Source organism: Pongo pygmaeus, chromosome 9 (genome assembly GCF_028885625.2).
Source record: "Pongo pygmaeus isolate AG05252 chromosome 9, NHGRI_mPonPyg2-v2.0_pri, whole genome shotgun sequence".
Lineage (NCBI taxonomy): Eukaryota > Metazoa > Chordata > Mammalia > Primates > Hominidae > Pongo > Pongo pygmaeus.
In genome coordinates this window covers 34,568,779-34,587,673 of record NC_072382.2, presented here as the reverse complement: position 1 = coordinate 34,587,673, position 18,895 = coordinate 34,568,779, and the positions used below count along the sequence as shown (strand labels likewise).

General features: G+C 38.6%; 1 protein-coding gene across 2 annotated transcripts in view; it reads right to left on the bottom strand.

Annotated features, from left to right (window-relative positions):
* Window positions 1–18,895, bottom strand: part of CCDC73 (coiled-coil domain containing 73) — a 186,055-nt gene that overhangs the window by 144,033 nt on the left and 23,127 nt on the right. For both annotated transcript variants that reach the window (XM_054441614.2, XM_054441615.2), the window contains exon 2: window positions 7,270–7,419. In XM_054441614.2, coding sequence (XP_054297589.2) covers window positions 7,270–7,404 — 135 coding nt within the window. In that variant the 5' untranslated portion in view covers window positions 7,405–7,419. The remainder of the gene's footprint in view (window positions 1–7,269; window positions 7,420–18,895) is intronic.

The window sequence follows — 18,895 nt, the reverse complement described above, 5'->3', positions numbered from 1 at the left end:
TGTCAGGCAGGGATGTTTAAGTCTGGAGAAGCTATCTGCTGCCTTTTGTTCAGATATGCCCTGCCACCAGAGGTGGAATCTAGACAGGCAGTAGGCCTTGCTGAGCTGCAGTGGGCTCCACCCAGTTCAAGCTTCCTTGCCGCTTTGTTTACACTGTGAGCACAGAACCGCCTACTCAAGCCTCAGCAATGGCAGATGCCCCTCCCCCTGCCAAATTTCAGCATCCCAGGTCGATCTCAGACTGCTGCACTAGCAAGCAAGCAAGGCTCCATGGGCATTGGACCTGCTGAGACAGGCACAGGAGGGAATCTCCTGGTCAGCCAGTTGCAAAGACCGTGGGAAAAGCGCAGTATTTGCACAGGAGTGTACCATTCCTCCAGGTACAGTCACATCTTCCCTTGGCTAGGAAAGGGAAATCCCCGACCTCTTGCACTTCCCAGGTGAGGCGACACCCCGCCGTGCTTCAGCTTGCCCTCCATGGGCTGCACCCACTGTCCAACCAGTCCCAACGAGATAAACCAGGTACCTCAGTTGGAAATGCAGAAATCACCCGTCTTCTGCATCAGTCTCCCTGGGAGCTGTAGATCGAAGCTGTTCCTATTCAGCCATCTTGGAAGCGACCCACCCTACATGTTCTTATTGGAGAATTTAGTCCATTTACATTCAATGTTATTATTGATAAGTGAAGACTATCTCTCGTCATTGTGTTATTTTTTTTTCTGGTTGTTTTGTGGTTTTCCTTTTTTCTTCCTTCCTGTCTTTCTCTCAGTGAAGGTGATTTTTCTCTGGTGGTATTTTTTAATTCCTTGCTTTTTATTTTTGTGCATCTCTTGTATGGTTTTCGATTTGAGGTTACCATTAGGCTTGCAAATACTATCTTTAACCCATTATTTTAAAGTGATAACAAATTAATAGATTGCATAAACAAACAAGCTAATTACCAAACAAGCAAAAAGAAAACTTATAAAAACTCAATAATTTAACTTTGTCTCCTCATTTTTTACATTTTTGTTGTTTCCATTCATATCTTATTATACTGTCTATGTCTTGAAAAGCTGTTGTAGTTATTATTTTTAATTGGTTCATCTTTTCATCTTTCTACTTAAGATATAAGTAGTTTACACATCACACTTACAGTGTTATAATATTCTGTGTTTTTCTGTGTACCTACTATTACCAGTGAGTTTTGTACCTTCAGATGATTTCTTATCACTGATTAACATCCTTTTCTTTTGGACTGAAGACTTCTCTTTAGCATTTCTTGTAGGACAGGTCTGGTGTTAATGAAATCCCTCAGCTTCTGTTTATCTGGGTAAGTTTATTTCTCCTTCATGTTTGAAGGATATTTTCACTGTACATACTATTCTAGGGTAAAAGCTTTTTTCCTTCAGCACTTTAAATATGTCCTGGCCTGTAAGGTTTCCACTGAAAAGTCTGCTGCCAGATGTATTGGAGCTCCATGTATGTTATTTGTTTCTTCTATCTTGATGCTTTTAGGAATCTTTCTTTATCCTTGACCTTTGGGAGTGTGATTATTAAATGCCTCAAGGCAGGCTTCTTTGGGTTACATCTGCATGGTTTTCTATAACCTTCTTGTATTTGAATATTGATATTTTTCTAAAGGTTTGGGAAGTTCTCTGTTATTATTCCATTGAATAAACTTTCTACTCATCTCTCTCTCTACGTCCTCTTTAAAGCCAAAAACGCTTAGATTTGCCCTTTTGAGGCATTTTCTCGATTTTGTATGTGTTTCTTTTTTCTCCTTTGACTGTATATTTTCAAACAGCCTGTCTTCAAGCTCACTAATTCTTTCTTCTGCTTGATCAATTCTGCTATTATGAGACTCTGATGCATTCTTCAGTATGTCAATTGCATTTTTCAATTCCAGAATTTCTGCTTGACTCTTTTTAAATTATTTCAATCTCTTTATTAAATTTATTTGGCAGAATTCTAAATTCTTCTGTGTTATCCTGAATTTCTTTGAGCTTCCTCAAAACAGCTATTTTGACCTCTCTGAAAGTTCACATGTCTCTGTTTCTCTGGGACTGGTCCCTGGTGCCTTATTAGTTTGTTTGGTGAGGTATGTTTTTCTGGATGGTCTTGATGCTTGTGAGTGTTCGTCAGTGTCTGGGCATTGAAGAGCGGGGTATTTTTTGTAGTCTTCGCAGTCTGGCCTTTTTGTACCCATCCTTCTTGGGAAGGCTTTCCAGGTATTTGAAGGGAACTGAGTGTTGTGATCTAAGTTTTTTGTCACTGCAGCCACATCTGCACTAGGGGACACCACAAGCCCAGTAACGATGTAGTTCTTGTAGACTCATAGAAGTATTGCCTTCGTGGTCTTGGATAAGATCCAGAAGAATTATCTGAATTACCAAGCAGGGACTCATTCTCTCCTCTTACTTTTTTTTTTTTCTTTTTTTTTTGAGACAGAGTCTCGCTCTGTCACCCAAGCTGGAGTGCAATGGCACAATCTTGGCTCACAACAACCTCCACCTCCCGGTTCAAGCCATTCTCCTGCCTCAGCCTCCCAAGTAGCTGGGATTACAGGCACCGACCACTATGCCCAGCTAATTTTTTGTATTTTTAGTAGAGACAGGGTTTCACTATGTTGGCCAGGCTGGTCTCAAACTCCTGACCTCGTGATCCACCTGCCTCAGCCTCCCAAAATGCTGGGATTACAGGCGTGAGCCACCGCTCCTGGCCTCTGCTCTCACTTTCTACCAAATAAATGGATTATCTCTCTGTGCTGAGCTTCCTGGAGTTGGGGGACAGGTGACACAAGCACCCCCGTGACCACCACCACTGGGACTGCACTGGGTCAGACCTGAACCCAGTACAGCACTGGGTCTTACCCAAGGCCTGCTATAGCCACTACCTGACTACCACCAGTGTGCACTCAAGGCCTTAGGGATCTACAATCACCAGGTGGCAAAGCCAGCCAGTCTTGTATCCTTCTTTTCAGGGAAGTGAGTGTCCCTGAGCTCTAGGCAGGTCCATGCCATCCAGGAGCCAGGGCCCAGAGTCAGAAATCTAAGAAATCCACCTGGTGCTCTATTCCACTGTGGTTAAGCTGGCACCAAAACCATAAGACAAGGTTCTTCCCGTTTTTCCTTCAACTTTCCCAAGGCAGAGGAATCTTTCCCCATGGCCACCACACCACCGCGCCCGGCCAGCTTCAACATTTTTTATCAGGATAAAAGCTTAGGAAAATAATTAAGACCTTAAATTATCCTTTCAGAGGCCAGGCACGGTGGCTCACCCGTGTAATCCCAGCACTTCGGGAGGCTGAGGTGGGTGGATCACGAGGTCAGGAGATCGAGGCCAGCCTGGCCAACATGGTGAAACCCTGTCTCTACTAAAAATACAAAAATTAGCAGGGCGTGGTGGTGCACGCCTGTAATCCCAGCTACTCAGGAGGCTGAGGCAGGAGAATCGCTTGAACCCGGGAGGCGGAGGTTGCAGTGAGCTGAGATCGTGCCACTGCACTCCAGCCTGGGTGACAGAGCAAGACTCCATCTCAAAATATATATATATATATCTCTCCATATATATATATGTGTATATATCTCTCTCTCCATATATATGTGTGTATATATATATATATCTCCATATATATATCTTCATATATATATATATATCTTCATATATATATATATATGTATCCTTTTAAAGGTTATTTACAACATCAAGTCCAAGATAATTTATTACAATTGTATATTTTCTCTCTACCATTTGGGAAGAGATAAAGCCTATTTCTATTTATTTAGCCATTACCCTTAAAATTTTAATATTCCTACTTAACTGAAGAACATCTGTAGTTGGTCAGTATCTTTATATCTTCTGAACAATACAAGGACCTAAGAATCAGTCCCATCCAGGCTTAACAGTAACTGTGGTTCAGTGTTTTAATTCTACTTTTTTATCTTCAAAAACTAAATATAATTATTCATTTTTAATTGTATCTTAATCTTTTTGCACTCTGTTTTAAATGCTAAATAAAAAGATCTCTTCAGAAACTTTATTGCAAAGTATTAAAAATTTGCAATAAAGATTTGGGAGGGCATGAGACAAAATCAATATCTCATAAATAGTTCCTGAATAAGATCTGTTCTTGTTTACTTGTCACACATGCCTGCAAAATGTCTGGTACAAGAATATGCACAGCAATATGAATAGCAACTGTATTCATAAAAACCAACAACAGAAAATCACTTAGGTATCCATAACTATGTTAATGAAAACAACAAACTATGGTACATTTATATTATAGATACTACTCAATTATAAAAACGAACTGACTACAAACACACACAACAAAAATAAATCTCAAAAATACTACACTGAGTTAAAAAAACCTTACACAAAAAAATATACTGAATGATTCCCTTTATATGAAAATCTAGAACAGAGATAAGCTAATCCTTAGTGAAAAAAATTAGAACAGGGGCTGCCTCTGGATGAAAAGGGGTGAAGAATTTTATTCTACATAAATTTTATATTGAAAGAAAAAAATAAACAAATATTAAAATCTAGTTAATAATATACATATTGAAGCATATAATTTCCAACTTATTTGGAAATGAATCCCAAAAATAAGACCAATGACAGATAGATATACTATGAGATCAAGCATAGAATCTGATTAGTAGGTACATTAGGTTACTATTACTACTATAACAAATAACAACAAACTTAGTGGCTTAAAACAGCTCAAATTTATTCTGTTGCAGTTCTGGAGGTCAGAAGTCCAAGGTATCTGCAGGGCTGCATACCTTCTAGTCTCTGGGGGAGAATCCATTTCCTTGCCTCTTCCAGCTTCCACTTACATATGCTCCTTGGTTCATAGCATCTTCCACCATCTTCAAAGCTAGCAGCATAACATCTTCCAATTTCTTTCTCTTCGACTATAACATTTAGTTCCACTATCACATCTCTTTCTCAGACTCTGATTCTCCTGTCTCCCTCTTATATGAATGCTTATGAGTACTCTGGGCCTACTCGAATAATCCAGCATAATCCCTCCATCTCAAAATGCTTAATTTAATCACACCTACAAAATTCCTTTTGCCATATAAGGTAACATATTCACAGGTTCTTGAAATTAGGACATGGACATGCTTAGGTGCCATATTCTGTCTACCACAATGGGTATATGAGTGTTCACTGTAAAGTTCTTTCAAGTATTACGTATGTTTGAAATTTTCCTACTAAAATGTCGAGGGGGAAATCTAGGAATGCAAGTCAAGTACTGCCATCAGGGTAAATGTGAAAAACAGTAACTGTCTTTTTCTAATGAAAGTAAGGGATTTTTTCCCCTTTTTAAGAAGAAAGCTCTCTTTTCAATGAGGAATTTGATTGCTAATATTATATACTTTTACATTTGATTATTAAAAACATTTTCCTCTTCATCCAGGGATGGCATCTAGAGGCATTCAAAATGGTCCAGCATTCGATGTATCATCATGGGCTTTCCTACAATACAGCCTCTACCAAAACTAGGCTGTCCCAAACCCCTGGTAATAGAATTGTTTACCTTTATACCAAGAAGGTTGGGAAAGCACTAAAATCTCCACGTGGCATGCCTCCAAGTAGATTTCAAGGAGTTTGTGCTGTGAGACCTAAAGTCCTTATGGGGTTATCTTGAAAAAATGTGTCAGCAGAGCCTATGGTGGTTCCATGTATGCTAACTGTGTCCATGACAGGACCAAACACGCTTTCTTCATCAAGGAGCAGAAAATCCTTGTGAAAGTGTTGAAGGCACAAGCACAGAGTTTGAAAGCTAAATTTTAAAATGAAGCTTGCTTGGGTAATAAAAGAAAAAGCTATTCCTTTTCTAATCTGAAATTTTTCAGAAAATTTTTAAAGGAAGCATATTTTTTAAGTTGGAAATATAAACAGACCAAAGTATAAAATTTAAAACATAATAAAACAGAATACTAAGTTTTAAATAGTGACCAGAAGTTGTTTCACTTAGGAAAGATAACATTTCAAGCTAATTTTACAAAAACAGTTCTTTATAATACTTATCCAAAATGCCATTTTTAGCAGAATTTCATCCTAAAACAGACTTTTATTACAATAATAAGTAGCTTTAAATAGGATGAATACTGTGGTATTTAATTTTGTTATTGTAACAATAAATTTCAATATTTTAAAATCCTAGAACAATATTTGTATTATAATAAAAATGTTGTTTCAGATCTTTTTCTCTCATTTATACCTTATTTTCAGAAAGTCAGTAAATTCTATGGATTCTTCTTTCTGCCTCTTCTGTTCTATCTTCTTGGTCATATATATGTCCTAATGAACTCATTTTTATATTCTTATTGCAACAGTTTTATGGTTTATTTTTCTCTCTCCAGAATCTTCCAAGCTCCAATCTATCCTATATAGAGTTAAAATTTAGACCCATACAAGTCTCAGAAATAAAATGCTTTTTAAGGGGATTTGCACAATATAGATATCCTGCTGAAATCAACATTTTTTCCTTTTTTTTTTTTTTTTTTTCTTGAGACAGAGTCTTGCTCCATCACCCAGGCTGGAGTGCAGTGGCGTGATCTTGGCTCACTGCAACCTCCACCTCTTGGGTTCAAGCAATTCTTGTGCCTCATCCTCCTGAGCAGCTGGGACTACAAGCATGCGCCACCATATCCAGCCAATTTTTTGTATTTTTAGTAGAGACAGGGTTTCACCATGTTGGCCAGGCTGGTCTCAAACTCCTGGCCTCAAGTGATCCACCTGCCTCGTCTTTTACAATTTTATACTAGACATGTCCTTTAAGAAAAAATCACAGTTCTCACTTTTTAAAATAAAGATATTTGATTCTTTCAACCCAGAATATTTACTACATACATTTATTTTGTCACTTAATCATATACTGCCTTGTTTCATTATTTAATCATTTCATAGGCATCTATATAATAACCTTAACAAAAATGTAATCTCCCCAAGAGTGATTATTTTTCATCAACCATGTGTCTAAAGAGGGTGCTATCTGTGCACTCCCAGGGACTCAATAAATACTAGCTGACTTATCAAGTACTTAATCTGAAAACTCCTCTTTTATTTTGTGCTTTAGTTTCCAAATTCTTATTTCCCATTCCCTGATCATTTACTTAATCTGTCCTATTCTCTTTTACTTCATTAATTGGACTATATATTTTATTTCTAAACAAGAGGGATTTTTAGGCTTTTTATTCTTTAAAAAACAATAAACTGAACAAAATCAAGTTTTCTTATTTAACAAAAGCATTTTAAAAAGGAGCTTACCCTTCTCATACGCAATTCTTCTAATGCCTCCAGTAAACTTGTTTTGAAATCTAATAGCTGAATAGAAAACAATGTCTCTGAAGAACTTTGAAGAGTAAAAGTAGATGATGACTCAGTATTGAAGTTGTTTTCCATATTAATATTTATTTCCTGTAATGTAAAAAGGTCTTAACTGAAAAAAAATTATCTAGGTTTTTCAAGAAAAACATAGTTACCATAAAAATATAACAACCTGTATCCCATAATCCTCCAATTTCAGCACTGAATAACAGTTGTGTCATCACTCCACTCTAATGTTGACCAAAAACCACTTAGCAAAAATGGTATTATTCTGTTTCCCTATGGTTGAAGCCTTTTCTGGTAGCTGAGTACCCTCAAAGGCTAAATTTTCTTCCCCTAAAGACCCATCTTCTAAAGGCTGGGTTCATGATGTTGCAGGCAAGTTGCTTCATGCCAAAGCTGGGATACACATTCTGCTTCCTAAACTTTGCCTTGACATAAAGCTTCTTTGCAAAGATGGTATGAATAGTAACATGCAATCTTTAAACTCAACATAGTTGGAAGACAAAGGCTGGAAAAACTGCCTTTTATTAAAAACCAAGATAGTTAAATATCTTTCTCAACCCAGAAAATGTATGAGTCAGGCTGCAAGAAACTTTTCAACTTTTCAATATGAAACAATGATCAATTCACAGGTAGTTGCAAAAGAATGTATAGTGAAGTCCTATACACCATTCTCTCAATAACCCCCACAAATGTTAACATCTTGTATAACAAGAGTACAATATGAAAAATGTGCATCTGACTTTGGTACGATCCACGGAGCTTATTAGCACTTTGCCAGTTATACATGTACTTATTTGTGTGCATGTGTCTGTGTGTATATATGCTTTTGGCAAGTTTATCATATTTATAGCTTCATATAACTATGACGTCAATTTAAGATAAAGAACTCTAGCATCAATACAAGCTTCTTCAAGCAGCTTCTTTGTTGTCATACCCACTCTCTTCCCCCATCCTTAACTCTGAGAAAATACTAATCTGTTATCTATCTCCGTAATTTTGTTATTTCAAGAGTGCTCATAAATGGAATTACACATCATGTAACCTATAGCTTCTTTTTAAGATTCATCCAAATTGTTACATGTATCAGTAATTCATTCCTTTTTATTGTTTAGTACTATTTCATGGTATGAATGTATTATTTACTTAACTACTCACCCACTGAATAACATTTTAGTAGTTTCCAGTTTGTGACTATTATGAATAAAGGTGCTATAAACATTTATGTACACATTTCTCTGTGACCATAATTTTTCTTTCTTAGAGATAAATGCCTAAGAGTAAAATTGTTGGGTTGAGTGAATATTGAGTCCATTTTTAGTTGTAAAGGAAACTGCCACATTATTTTCCAGAGTGGCTGTACCATTTTCCATTCCCACTGGCAATGTACAAGTAATACAGTTTCTCCAAATTTCCACCAGCATTTGCTGTTATCACTATTGTTTTTATTTTAGCCATTCTGATAAGTATTATACTAATAAGCATTCTCCAGAGAAACAGAATAGGATGGGTATGTGTGTATACATATGGGGGTGGTGTATGTATATATGTGAAAAAGACTCATATGCACATATATATAGACACAGACCTACACACACACACAGAGAGAGAGAGAGAGACAGAGAGATTTTAGGGAACTGGCTTACACAATTGTAGGGGCTGACAACTCTGAAATCTTTAGGGCTGACCAGCAGGCTAGAGACTAAGGAAAGAGCGGATGTTGTAGCTCAAGTCCAAAAGCAGTCTGGAAGCAGAATTCCCACTTCCTTGGACAACCCTAATCTTTTTCTCTTAAGGCCTTCCACTGATTGGATGAGGCCCACCCACATTATGGAAAGTAATTTGCTTTACTCAAAGTCTGCTGATTTAAATGTTAATCACAGCCATAAAATACCTTCACAATATTATGTAGACTGGTGTTTGACCCAATATCTGGGTACTACAACCTAGCCAAGTTGACACATAAAATTAACAGCGGTGTGCATGAAAGAAACTTTCTAAAAGGAAAATTTCCATTCCTGAAAATGATGAGGTATGTTATTTGGACCAATCCTCCTACTAAAAATAACTAAAAATTCTAAATAAAACATTTTAAAATCTTCTCAAAAGCATCAAAGACTGAAAAGATAATAAAAAATTATGGAATCAAATTCTAAATTCTGAAAGAGACCAAGAACCAAGAAGCAGACCAAGCACTAACAGCTATCTTTACCCTGTGGGCATTTGGCAAATGAAGCAAAATTAAACTATAGCTCTTATGGAGTCTGATTTAAAATGTATGGAATTCAAACTTAGGGCTTACCAAAGTCTAATAAGAGTCTCACTACATTAAGTAGAATTCAAAAGAGTTAAACTCTCAGGTAAGGCTGAACCAAAAGTAACCCACCTTCTACAGGAGAGGTGCCTTGGTGTCAAGCAAATAAAGTGTAAAGGAAAAGAAAAGGGAGGGAGAGACAAAGAAAGAGAAGAGGAGAAAGATGGCCAAATACGAACAGCTCCAATCTACAGCTCCCAGCGTGAGTGACAGAGAAAACGGGTGATTTCTGCATTTCCAACTGAGGTACTGGGTTCATCTCACTGGGGTGTGTCAGACAGTGGGTGCAGCACACCGAGTAAGAGTGGAAGCAGGGTGAGGCATCACCTTACCCAGGAAGTACAAGGGGTCAGGGAATTCCCTTTCCTAGCCAAGGGAAGCCGTGACACACAGCACCTGGAAAATCGGGTCACTCCCACCCTAATACTGCACTTTTCCAAGGGACTTAGCAAACAGCACACCAGGAAATTATATCCTGCGCCTGGCTTGGAGGGTCCCACACCCACGGAGCCTCACTCATTGCTAGCACAGCAGTCTGAGACCTAACTGCAAGGCGGCAGTGAGGCTGAGGAAGGGCGCCCGCCATTGCTGAGGCTTGAGTAGGTAAACAAAGTGGCCAGGAAACCTGAACTGGGTGGAGCCCACTGCAGCTCAAGGAGGCCTGCCTGCCTCTGTAGACTCCACCTCTGCGGGCAAGGCATAGCGGAACAAAAGGCAGCAGAAAACTCTGCAGATTTCACTGCCCTTGCCTGACAGCTTTGAAGAGAGTATTGGTTCTCCTAGCACAGAGTTTGAGATATGAGAACGCACAGACTGCCTCCTCAAGTGGGTCCCTGACCCCAGAGTAGCCTAACTGGGAGGCCCCCCAGTAGGGGCAGACTGACACCTCACATGGCCGGGTACCCCTCTGAGACGAACCTTCCAGAGGAATGATCAGGAAGCAACATTTGCTGTGCAGCAATATTCGCTGTTCTGCAGCCTCTGCTGCTGATACCCAGGCAAACAGGGTCTGGAGTGGACCTCCAGCAAACTCCAACAGACCTGCAGCTGAGGGTCCTGATTGTTAGAAGGAAAACTAACAAACAGAAAGGACATCCACACCAAAACCCCATCTGTACGTCACCATCATCAAAGACCAAAGGTAGATAAAATCACAAAGATGGGAAAAAAACAGAGAAGAAAAGCTGAAAATTCTAAAAATCAGAGCACCTCTCCCCCTCCAAAGGAATGCAGCTCCTCGCCAGCAAAGGAACAAAGCTGGATGGAGAATGACTTTGACGAGTTAAGAGAAGAAGGCTTCAGATGATCAAACTTCTCCGAGCTAAAGGAGGAAGTTCGAACCCATCGCAAAGAAGTTAAAAACCTTGAAAAACATTAGACAAATGGCTAAATAGAGTAACCAGTGTAGAGAAGTCCTTAAGTGACCGGATGGAGCTGAAAACCATGGCATGAGAACTACGTGACGAATGCACAAGCTTCAGTAACGGATTTGAGCAACTGGAAGAAAGGGTATCAGTGATTGAAGATCAAATGAATGAAATGAAGCGAGAAGAGAAGTTCACAGAAAAAAGAGTAAAGAGAAATGAACAAAGCCTCCAAGAAATATGGGACGATGTGAAAAGACCAAATCTATGTCTGATTGGTGTGCCTGAAAGTGACGGGGAGAATGGAACCAAGTTGGAAAACACACTTCAGGATATTATCCAGGAGAACTTCCCCAACCTAGCAAGGCAGGCCAACATTCAAATTCAGGAAATACAAAGAACACCACAAAGATACTCCTTGAGAAGAGCAACTCCAAGACACATAATTGTCAGATTCACCAAAGTTGAAATGAAGGAAAAAATGTTAAGGGCAGCCAGAGAGAAAGGTCGGGTTACCCACAAAGGGAAGCCCATCAGACTAACAGCAGATCTCTCAGCAGAAACTCTACAATCCAGAAGAGAGTGTGGGCCAATATTCAACATTCTTAAAGAAAATAAGTTTCAACCCAGAATTTCATATCCAGCCAAACTATGCTTCATAAGTGAAGGAGAAATAAAATACTTTACAGACAAGGAAATGCTGAGAGATTTTGTCACCACCAGGCCTGCCCTACAAAAGCTCCTGAATGAAGCACTAAACATGGAAAGGAACAACCAGTACCAGCCACTGCAAAAACATGCCAAAATGTAAAGACCCTCGATGCTAGGAAGAAACTGCATCAACTAACAAGCAAAATAACCAGCTAACATCATAATGACAGGATCAAATTCACACATAACAATATTAATTTTAAATGTAAATGGGCTAAATGCTCCAATTAAAAGACACAGACTGGCAAATTGGATAAAGGGTCAAGACCCATCAGTGTGCAGTATTCAGGAGGTCCATATCACGTGCAGAGACACACATAGGCTCAAAATAAAGGGATGGAGGAAGATCTACCAAGCAAATGGAAAACAAAAAAAAGCAGGGGTTGCAATCCTAGTCTCTGATAAAACAGACTTTAAACCAACAAAGATCAGAAGAGACAAAGAAGGCCATTATATAATGGTAAAGGGATCAATTCAACAAGAAGAGCTAACTATCCTAAATATATATGCACCCAATACAGGAGCACCCAGATTCATAAAGCAAGTCCTTAGAGATCTACAAAGAGACTTAGACTCCCACACAATAATAATGGGAGACTTTAACACCCCACTGTCAACATTAGACAGCTCAACGAGACAGAAAGTTAAAAAGGATATCCAGCAATTGAACTCAGCTCTGCACCAAGTGGACCTAAGAGACATCTACAGAACTCTCCACCCCAAATCAACAGAATATACATTCTTCTCAGCACCACATCACACTTATTCCAAAATTGACCACATAGTTGGAAGTAAAGCACTCCTCAGCAAATGTAAAAGAATACAAATTATAACAAACTGTCTCTCAGACCACAGTGCAATCAAACTAGAAATCAGGATTAAGAAACTCACTCAAAACCGCTCAACCATGTGGAAACTGAACAACCTGCTCCTGAATGACTACTGGGTCCATAACAAAATGAAGGCAGAAATAAAGATGTTCTTTGAAACCAATGAGAACAAAGACACAACATACCAGAATCTCTGGCACACATTTAAAGCAGTGTGTAGAGGGAAATTTATAGCACTAAATGCCCACAAGAGAAAGCAGGAGATATCTAAAATTGACACCCTAACATCACAATTAAAAGAACTAGAGAAGCAAGAGCAAACACATTCAAAAGCCAGCAGAAGGCAAGAAATAACTAAGATCAGAGCAGAACTGAAGTAGATAGAGACACAAAAAACGCTTCAAAAAAAATCAATGAATCCAGGAGCTGGTTTTTTTGAAAAGATCAACAAAATTGATAGACTGCTAGCAAGACTAATAAAGAAGAAAAGAGAGAAGAATCAAATAGACGCAATAAAAAATGATAAAGGAGATATCACCACCGATCCCACAGAAATACAAACTACCATCAGAGAATACTATAAACACCTCTACACAAATAAACTAGAAAATCTAGAGGAAATGGATAAATTCCTGGACACATACACCCTCCCAAGACTAAACGAGGAAGAAGTTGAATTGCTGAATAGACCAATAACAGGCTCTGAAATTGAGGCAATAATTAAGAGCCTACCAAACAAAAAAAGTCCAGGACCAGATGGATTCACAGCCGAATTCTACCAGAGGTACAAGAAGGAATTGGTACCATTCCTTCTGAAACTATTCCAATCAATAGAAAAAGAGGGAATCCTCCCTAACTCATTTTATGAGGCCAACATCATCCTGATACCAAAGCCTGGCAGAGACACAATAAAAAGAGAGAATTTTAGGCCAATATCCCTGAAGAACATCAATGTGAAAATCCTCAAAATACTGGCAAACCAAATCCAGCAGCACATCAAAAAGCTTATCTACCACGATCAAGTTGGCTTTATCCCTGGGATGCAAGGCTGGTTCAACATATGCAAATCAACAAATGTAATCTATCACATCAACAGAACCAACAACATAAACCACATGATTATCTCAATAGATGCAGAAAAGGCCTTTGACAAAATTCAACAGCCTTTCATGCTAAACACTCTCAATAAACTAGGTATCGATGGAACATATCTCAAAATAATTAGAGCTATTTATGACAAACCCACAGCCACTATCATACTGAATGGGCGAAGACTGGAAGCATTCCCTTTGAAAACCGGCATAAGACAAGGATGCCCTCTCTCACCACTCCTATTCAACACAGTATTGGAAGTTCTGGCCAGGGCAATCAGGCAAGAAAAAGAAATAAAGGGTATTCAAATAGGAAGAGAGGAAGTCAAATTGTCTCTGTTTGCAGATGACGTGATTGTATATTTAGAAAACCCTATCATCTCAGCCCAAAATCTCCTTAAGCTGATAAGCAACTTCAGCAAACTGAATTTGCAAACTCAGGAATACAAAATCAGTGTGCAAAAATCATAAGCATCCTTATACACCAATAACAGGCAAACAGAGAACCAAATCATGAGTGAACTCCCATTCACAATTGCTTCAAAGAGAATAAAATACCTAGGAATCCAACTTACAAGGGATGTGAAGGACCTATTCAAGGAGAACTACAAACCACTGCTCAATAAAATAAAAGAGGACACAAACAAATGGAAGAACATTCCATGCTTATGGATAGGAAGAATCAATATCATGAAAATGGCCATACTGCCCAAGGTAATTTATAGTTTCAATGCCATCCCCATCAAGCTACCAATGACTTTCTTCACAGAATTGGAAAAAACTACTTTAAAGTTCATATGGAACCGAAAAAGAGCCCGCATTGCCAAGGCAATCCTAAGCCAAAAGAACAAAGCTGGAGGCATCATGCTACCCAACTTCAAACTATACTACAAGGCTACAGTAACCAAAACAGCATGGTACTGGTACCAAAACAGAGATATAGACCAATGGAACAGAACAGAGCCCTCAGAAATAATACCACACATCTACAACCATCTGATCTTTCACAAACCTGACAAAAACAAGAAATAGGGAAAGGATTCCCTATTTAATAAATGGTGCTGGGAAAACTGGCTAGCCATATGTAGAAAGCTGAAACTGGATCCCTTCCTTAAACCTTATACAAAAATTAATTCAAGATAGATTAAAGACTTAAATGTTAGACCTAAAACCATAAAAACCCTCGAAGAAAGCCTAGGCAATACCATTCAGGACATAGGCATGGGCAAGGACTTCATGTCTAAAACACCAAAAGCAATGGCAACAAAAGCCAAGATTGACAAATGGGATCTAATTAAACTAAAGAGTTTCTGCACAGCAAAAGAAACTACCATCAGAGTGAACAGGCAACCTACCAAATGGGAGAAAATTTTCGCAACTTACTCATCTGCCAAAGGGCTAATATCCGGAATCTACAAAGAACACAAACAAATTTACAAGAAAAAAACAAACAACCCTATCAAAAAATGGGCGAAGGATATGAACAGACACTTCTCAAAAGACATTTATGCAGCTAACAGACACATGAAAAAATGCTCATCATCACTGGCCATCAGAGAAATGCAAATCAAAACCACAATGAGATACCATCTCACACCAGTTAGAATGGCAATCATTAAAAAGTCAGGAAACAACAGGTGCTGGAGAGGATGTGGAGAAATAGGAACACTTTTACACTGTTGGTGGGACGGTAAACTAGTTCAACCATTGTGGAAGACAGTGTGGCGATTCCTCAAGGAGCTAGAACTAGAAATACCATTTGACCCAGCCATCCCATTACTGGGTATACACCCAAAGGATTACAAATCATGCTGCTATAAAGACACATGCACACGTATGTTTATTGCGGCACTATTCACAATAGCAAAGACTTGGAACCAACCCAGATGTCCATCAATGATAGACTGGATTAAGAAAATGTGGCACATGTACACCATGGAATACTATGCAGCCATAAGAAAGGATGAGTTCATGTCTTTTGTAGGGACATGGGTGAAGCTGGAAACCATCATTCTCAGCAAACTATCGCAAGGACAAAAAACCAAACACCACATGTTGTCACTCATAGGTGGGAATTGAACAATGAGAACACTTGGACACAGGAAGGGGAACATCACACACCAGGGCCCATCGTGGGGTTGGGGGAGTGGGGAGGGATAGCATTAGGAGATATACCTAATGTAAATGACGAGTTAATGGGTGCAGCACACCAACATAGCACATGTATACATATGTAACAAACCTGCACGTTGTGCACATGCACCCTAGAACCTAAAGTATAGTAATAAAAAATAAAATAAAATAAAAAAGCAAAGAGGAAAAAAAGTCTTATCCCAGAAAGTTGTAAACAGTTTAATTTCATATTAATTTTTAAATAAAAGTTGCTTCATCGGATGGTGAAAGAAACCTCAATCTATTAATATAATTTAAAATGCTTCCAGATTGATAATGCCCATAAGAACTTTGCAGATGCAAATGAAAATTTATTCTGGAAGAATACACTTAGCCAGGTGTGGTTGTGCACCCCTGTAGTCCCAGCTACTGGGGAGTCTGAGGTGGAAGGGTCACTTGAGACCAGGAGTTTGAGACTGTGGTGAGCCTTGATCGTGCCACTGCACTCCACCACAGGTGATGGAGTGAGACTCTGTCTCAAAAAAATAAAAGAAAGAAAGAAAAAAGAAAAAGACAAAGACAAACACATAGAGAAATCTGCAAGATGTCTGAACAAGTACTTCATAAAAGAGGATATCCAAATGGCCAATACACCCAGGAAAAGGTACTAGCTTCATTAGTAATCAAGGATATGCAAATTAAAATGCCAAGATTCCACAACATACCAGGTCAGTCAAAAATTTAAAAGTTTGACATTACCAAGTATTAGTAAAGAAATGAACCAATAGGAACTCCCAGATACCATCAGTGTGTAAACAGGTAAGACCACTTTGGAAAACAGTTTGGTAGTATTACGTTGAAGATATACACCCTTTATCTGTGTAACAAACCTCCCCAAAACATAATGACTTAAAATAACAATGATTTAAATATTTTTTTGTCTCATTTAGCTCAGGATTCTTAGGATTGCTAATTTGTACTGGGCTCAGCTGGATGGTTCTTCTGTTCTCTGCTGGGTTTATTAATGAGTCTGTGATTGGCTGCTTGTCTGAAAAGTCTGTTTCTAGGGATTCACTGTCCACTGTGGTACAAGGACAACTGGACCACATACCTCTCATATAGTAAGGTAGCCTTGGTTTGTTTATATAGCAGCTGGACTGGGTTCCAAGAGGAAGAGCAGAACATTCAAGGCTTTCTGAGACCCAGGTTCAGATATGGAGTAACACTGCTCCTGTCACATTCTATTCATCAAAGCAAATCACAAAACCAGCGAAGATTCAAGGGATGGAGAAATATACTCCATCTTTTGATGTAGGAAGACACAAAAGGAGCATTTCAAAGAGTGTTACTATAGAGAGGGGAGAAATTGTGGCCATTTAAACAATCCACCAGATATCCCTATGACTCAGCAATTGCTCTCTTCCATATATATCCCTACTCTCATTTTTATCTGTTAAAATCTTACCCATCCTTCAAGGATCCACTAAAATATCTCTTCCTCCAAGAAGTCATTTTGATCTCACCAATTAAAGTGGTCCCTTCATATTGCTGAGCAACCATTACAATATGTAACTATTTTATTACACAACACATTTTATATCTGGAATCTTTGTAACCTCCCAAAGCCAGTGGCATATATTTTAGATTTGTATTATGGTATCCTTTCACTTCCAGCACTGATTTCTGTATTAGTTATTGCTGTATAACAAACCACCCAAAACTTAATGGCTTACAGCAGTAATTTATTATTTGTCATCATTTTGTGGACTGGCTGGGTTGTTTGTCTGCTGGTTTTAGGAGGGCTGTTTTATACAAGTTTATTCAGTTGTTAGATTTGCTTAGTTAGGGCTGAACTCAGCTGGAAACGCTGGAACTTCTGGGTCTCTTTCTTCACATGGTTTTCACCCCAGACTTCTTCATAGCATGGTGATCTCTGGGGAGTATTTTTAAAAGTTCAAAGGCAGAAACTGCAAGGCCTCTTGAAGCCTACACTGTAGAGCTCATACAGTGTCAATTCTGCCACATTCTATTAACTAAAGCATTTCATAAAGCTATCCTAGATTCAAAGGGGTGAAGAAATTGATTCCAATTCTAGATGGGAGAAACAAGGTCACATTGTAAAGGGGTGTAGATACACAATGGGAAGAATTTGTGCCCATTAAACAATATGTAACAATATATAAATAATTACCAGGTAAGAGAGGTTCTCGTGTTTCTAGAACAAAACAAGGATGCTATGAAAAAAATTCCACAATCACAAAGAGGGTGGCAGAGAGACTGTTTATGGAAACTGGAAAAGCAATAAAGAAACTGTTACTGGAGTCTGCAAAGACGTCCAGAAATAACTGGACAAAGCATTGTCTGCAGTAACTTGAAAGATAGAAAATTTACCTATCAAATTGTGAATCTGACTAAGGTGACTTCTAGGCAGAATACTGGAAGTGTAAACTGACTTTTTTTTAGCTGAATATTGAAAGTATGGGGAGAGAGATGAAGTCAAAAAGAAATTGTTCAGGTTCATAAGTCAACTTTGGAGGATATACTATACAAAAAGGCCCAAGATGTGCTGAGTTGGAAAATAAAATCATTTAACATCCAATCAACAAAAGTTTTCACAGTAAGAAATAGCTCAAATAAATATCAAAACACAGGTAAGAATGTTAAGAACATTTTAAGACCATGGAAAAATTCAAGGCAGCCTTATATAAGGATCTCAAGGGCGTTATCTTAGAGCATCCTGACATGCCCAAGGTAGGAGAAATCAGTCCTAAAAAGATTGGCTTTGGAGAAAAGATTCATAGAAACCCCAGAAAGTTTTGTGTTTGTTTGGTTTCAGTTTTTTAAAAATTGTACTGGCAGCAGCACTGCCAGCTTGGACTAAAAGGGACTGACACAGTTAAAAATGAAGAGGCCTTTGGACCATCAAAGAACAATGAGCAGAAAACAAGACTAAAACAACCACCCATTTGCAAACAGAGGCCATGTTTTATGGAAAAGGAAAGGCCTTTCAAACAGCTAAGCCAAGAATCCAGAGGTATGGCCAAGATGAAAACAATGTACTAGGGGACCACTCCCGGGTTGCAGAATGGAGACCTAATCAAGAAACATCCCATGCCCCTGATAACTTGTGCCCACTTGCAT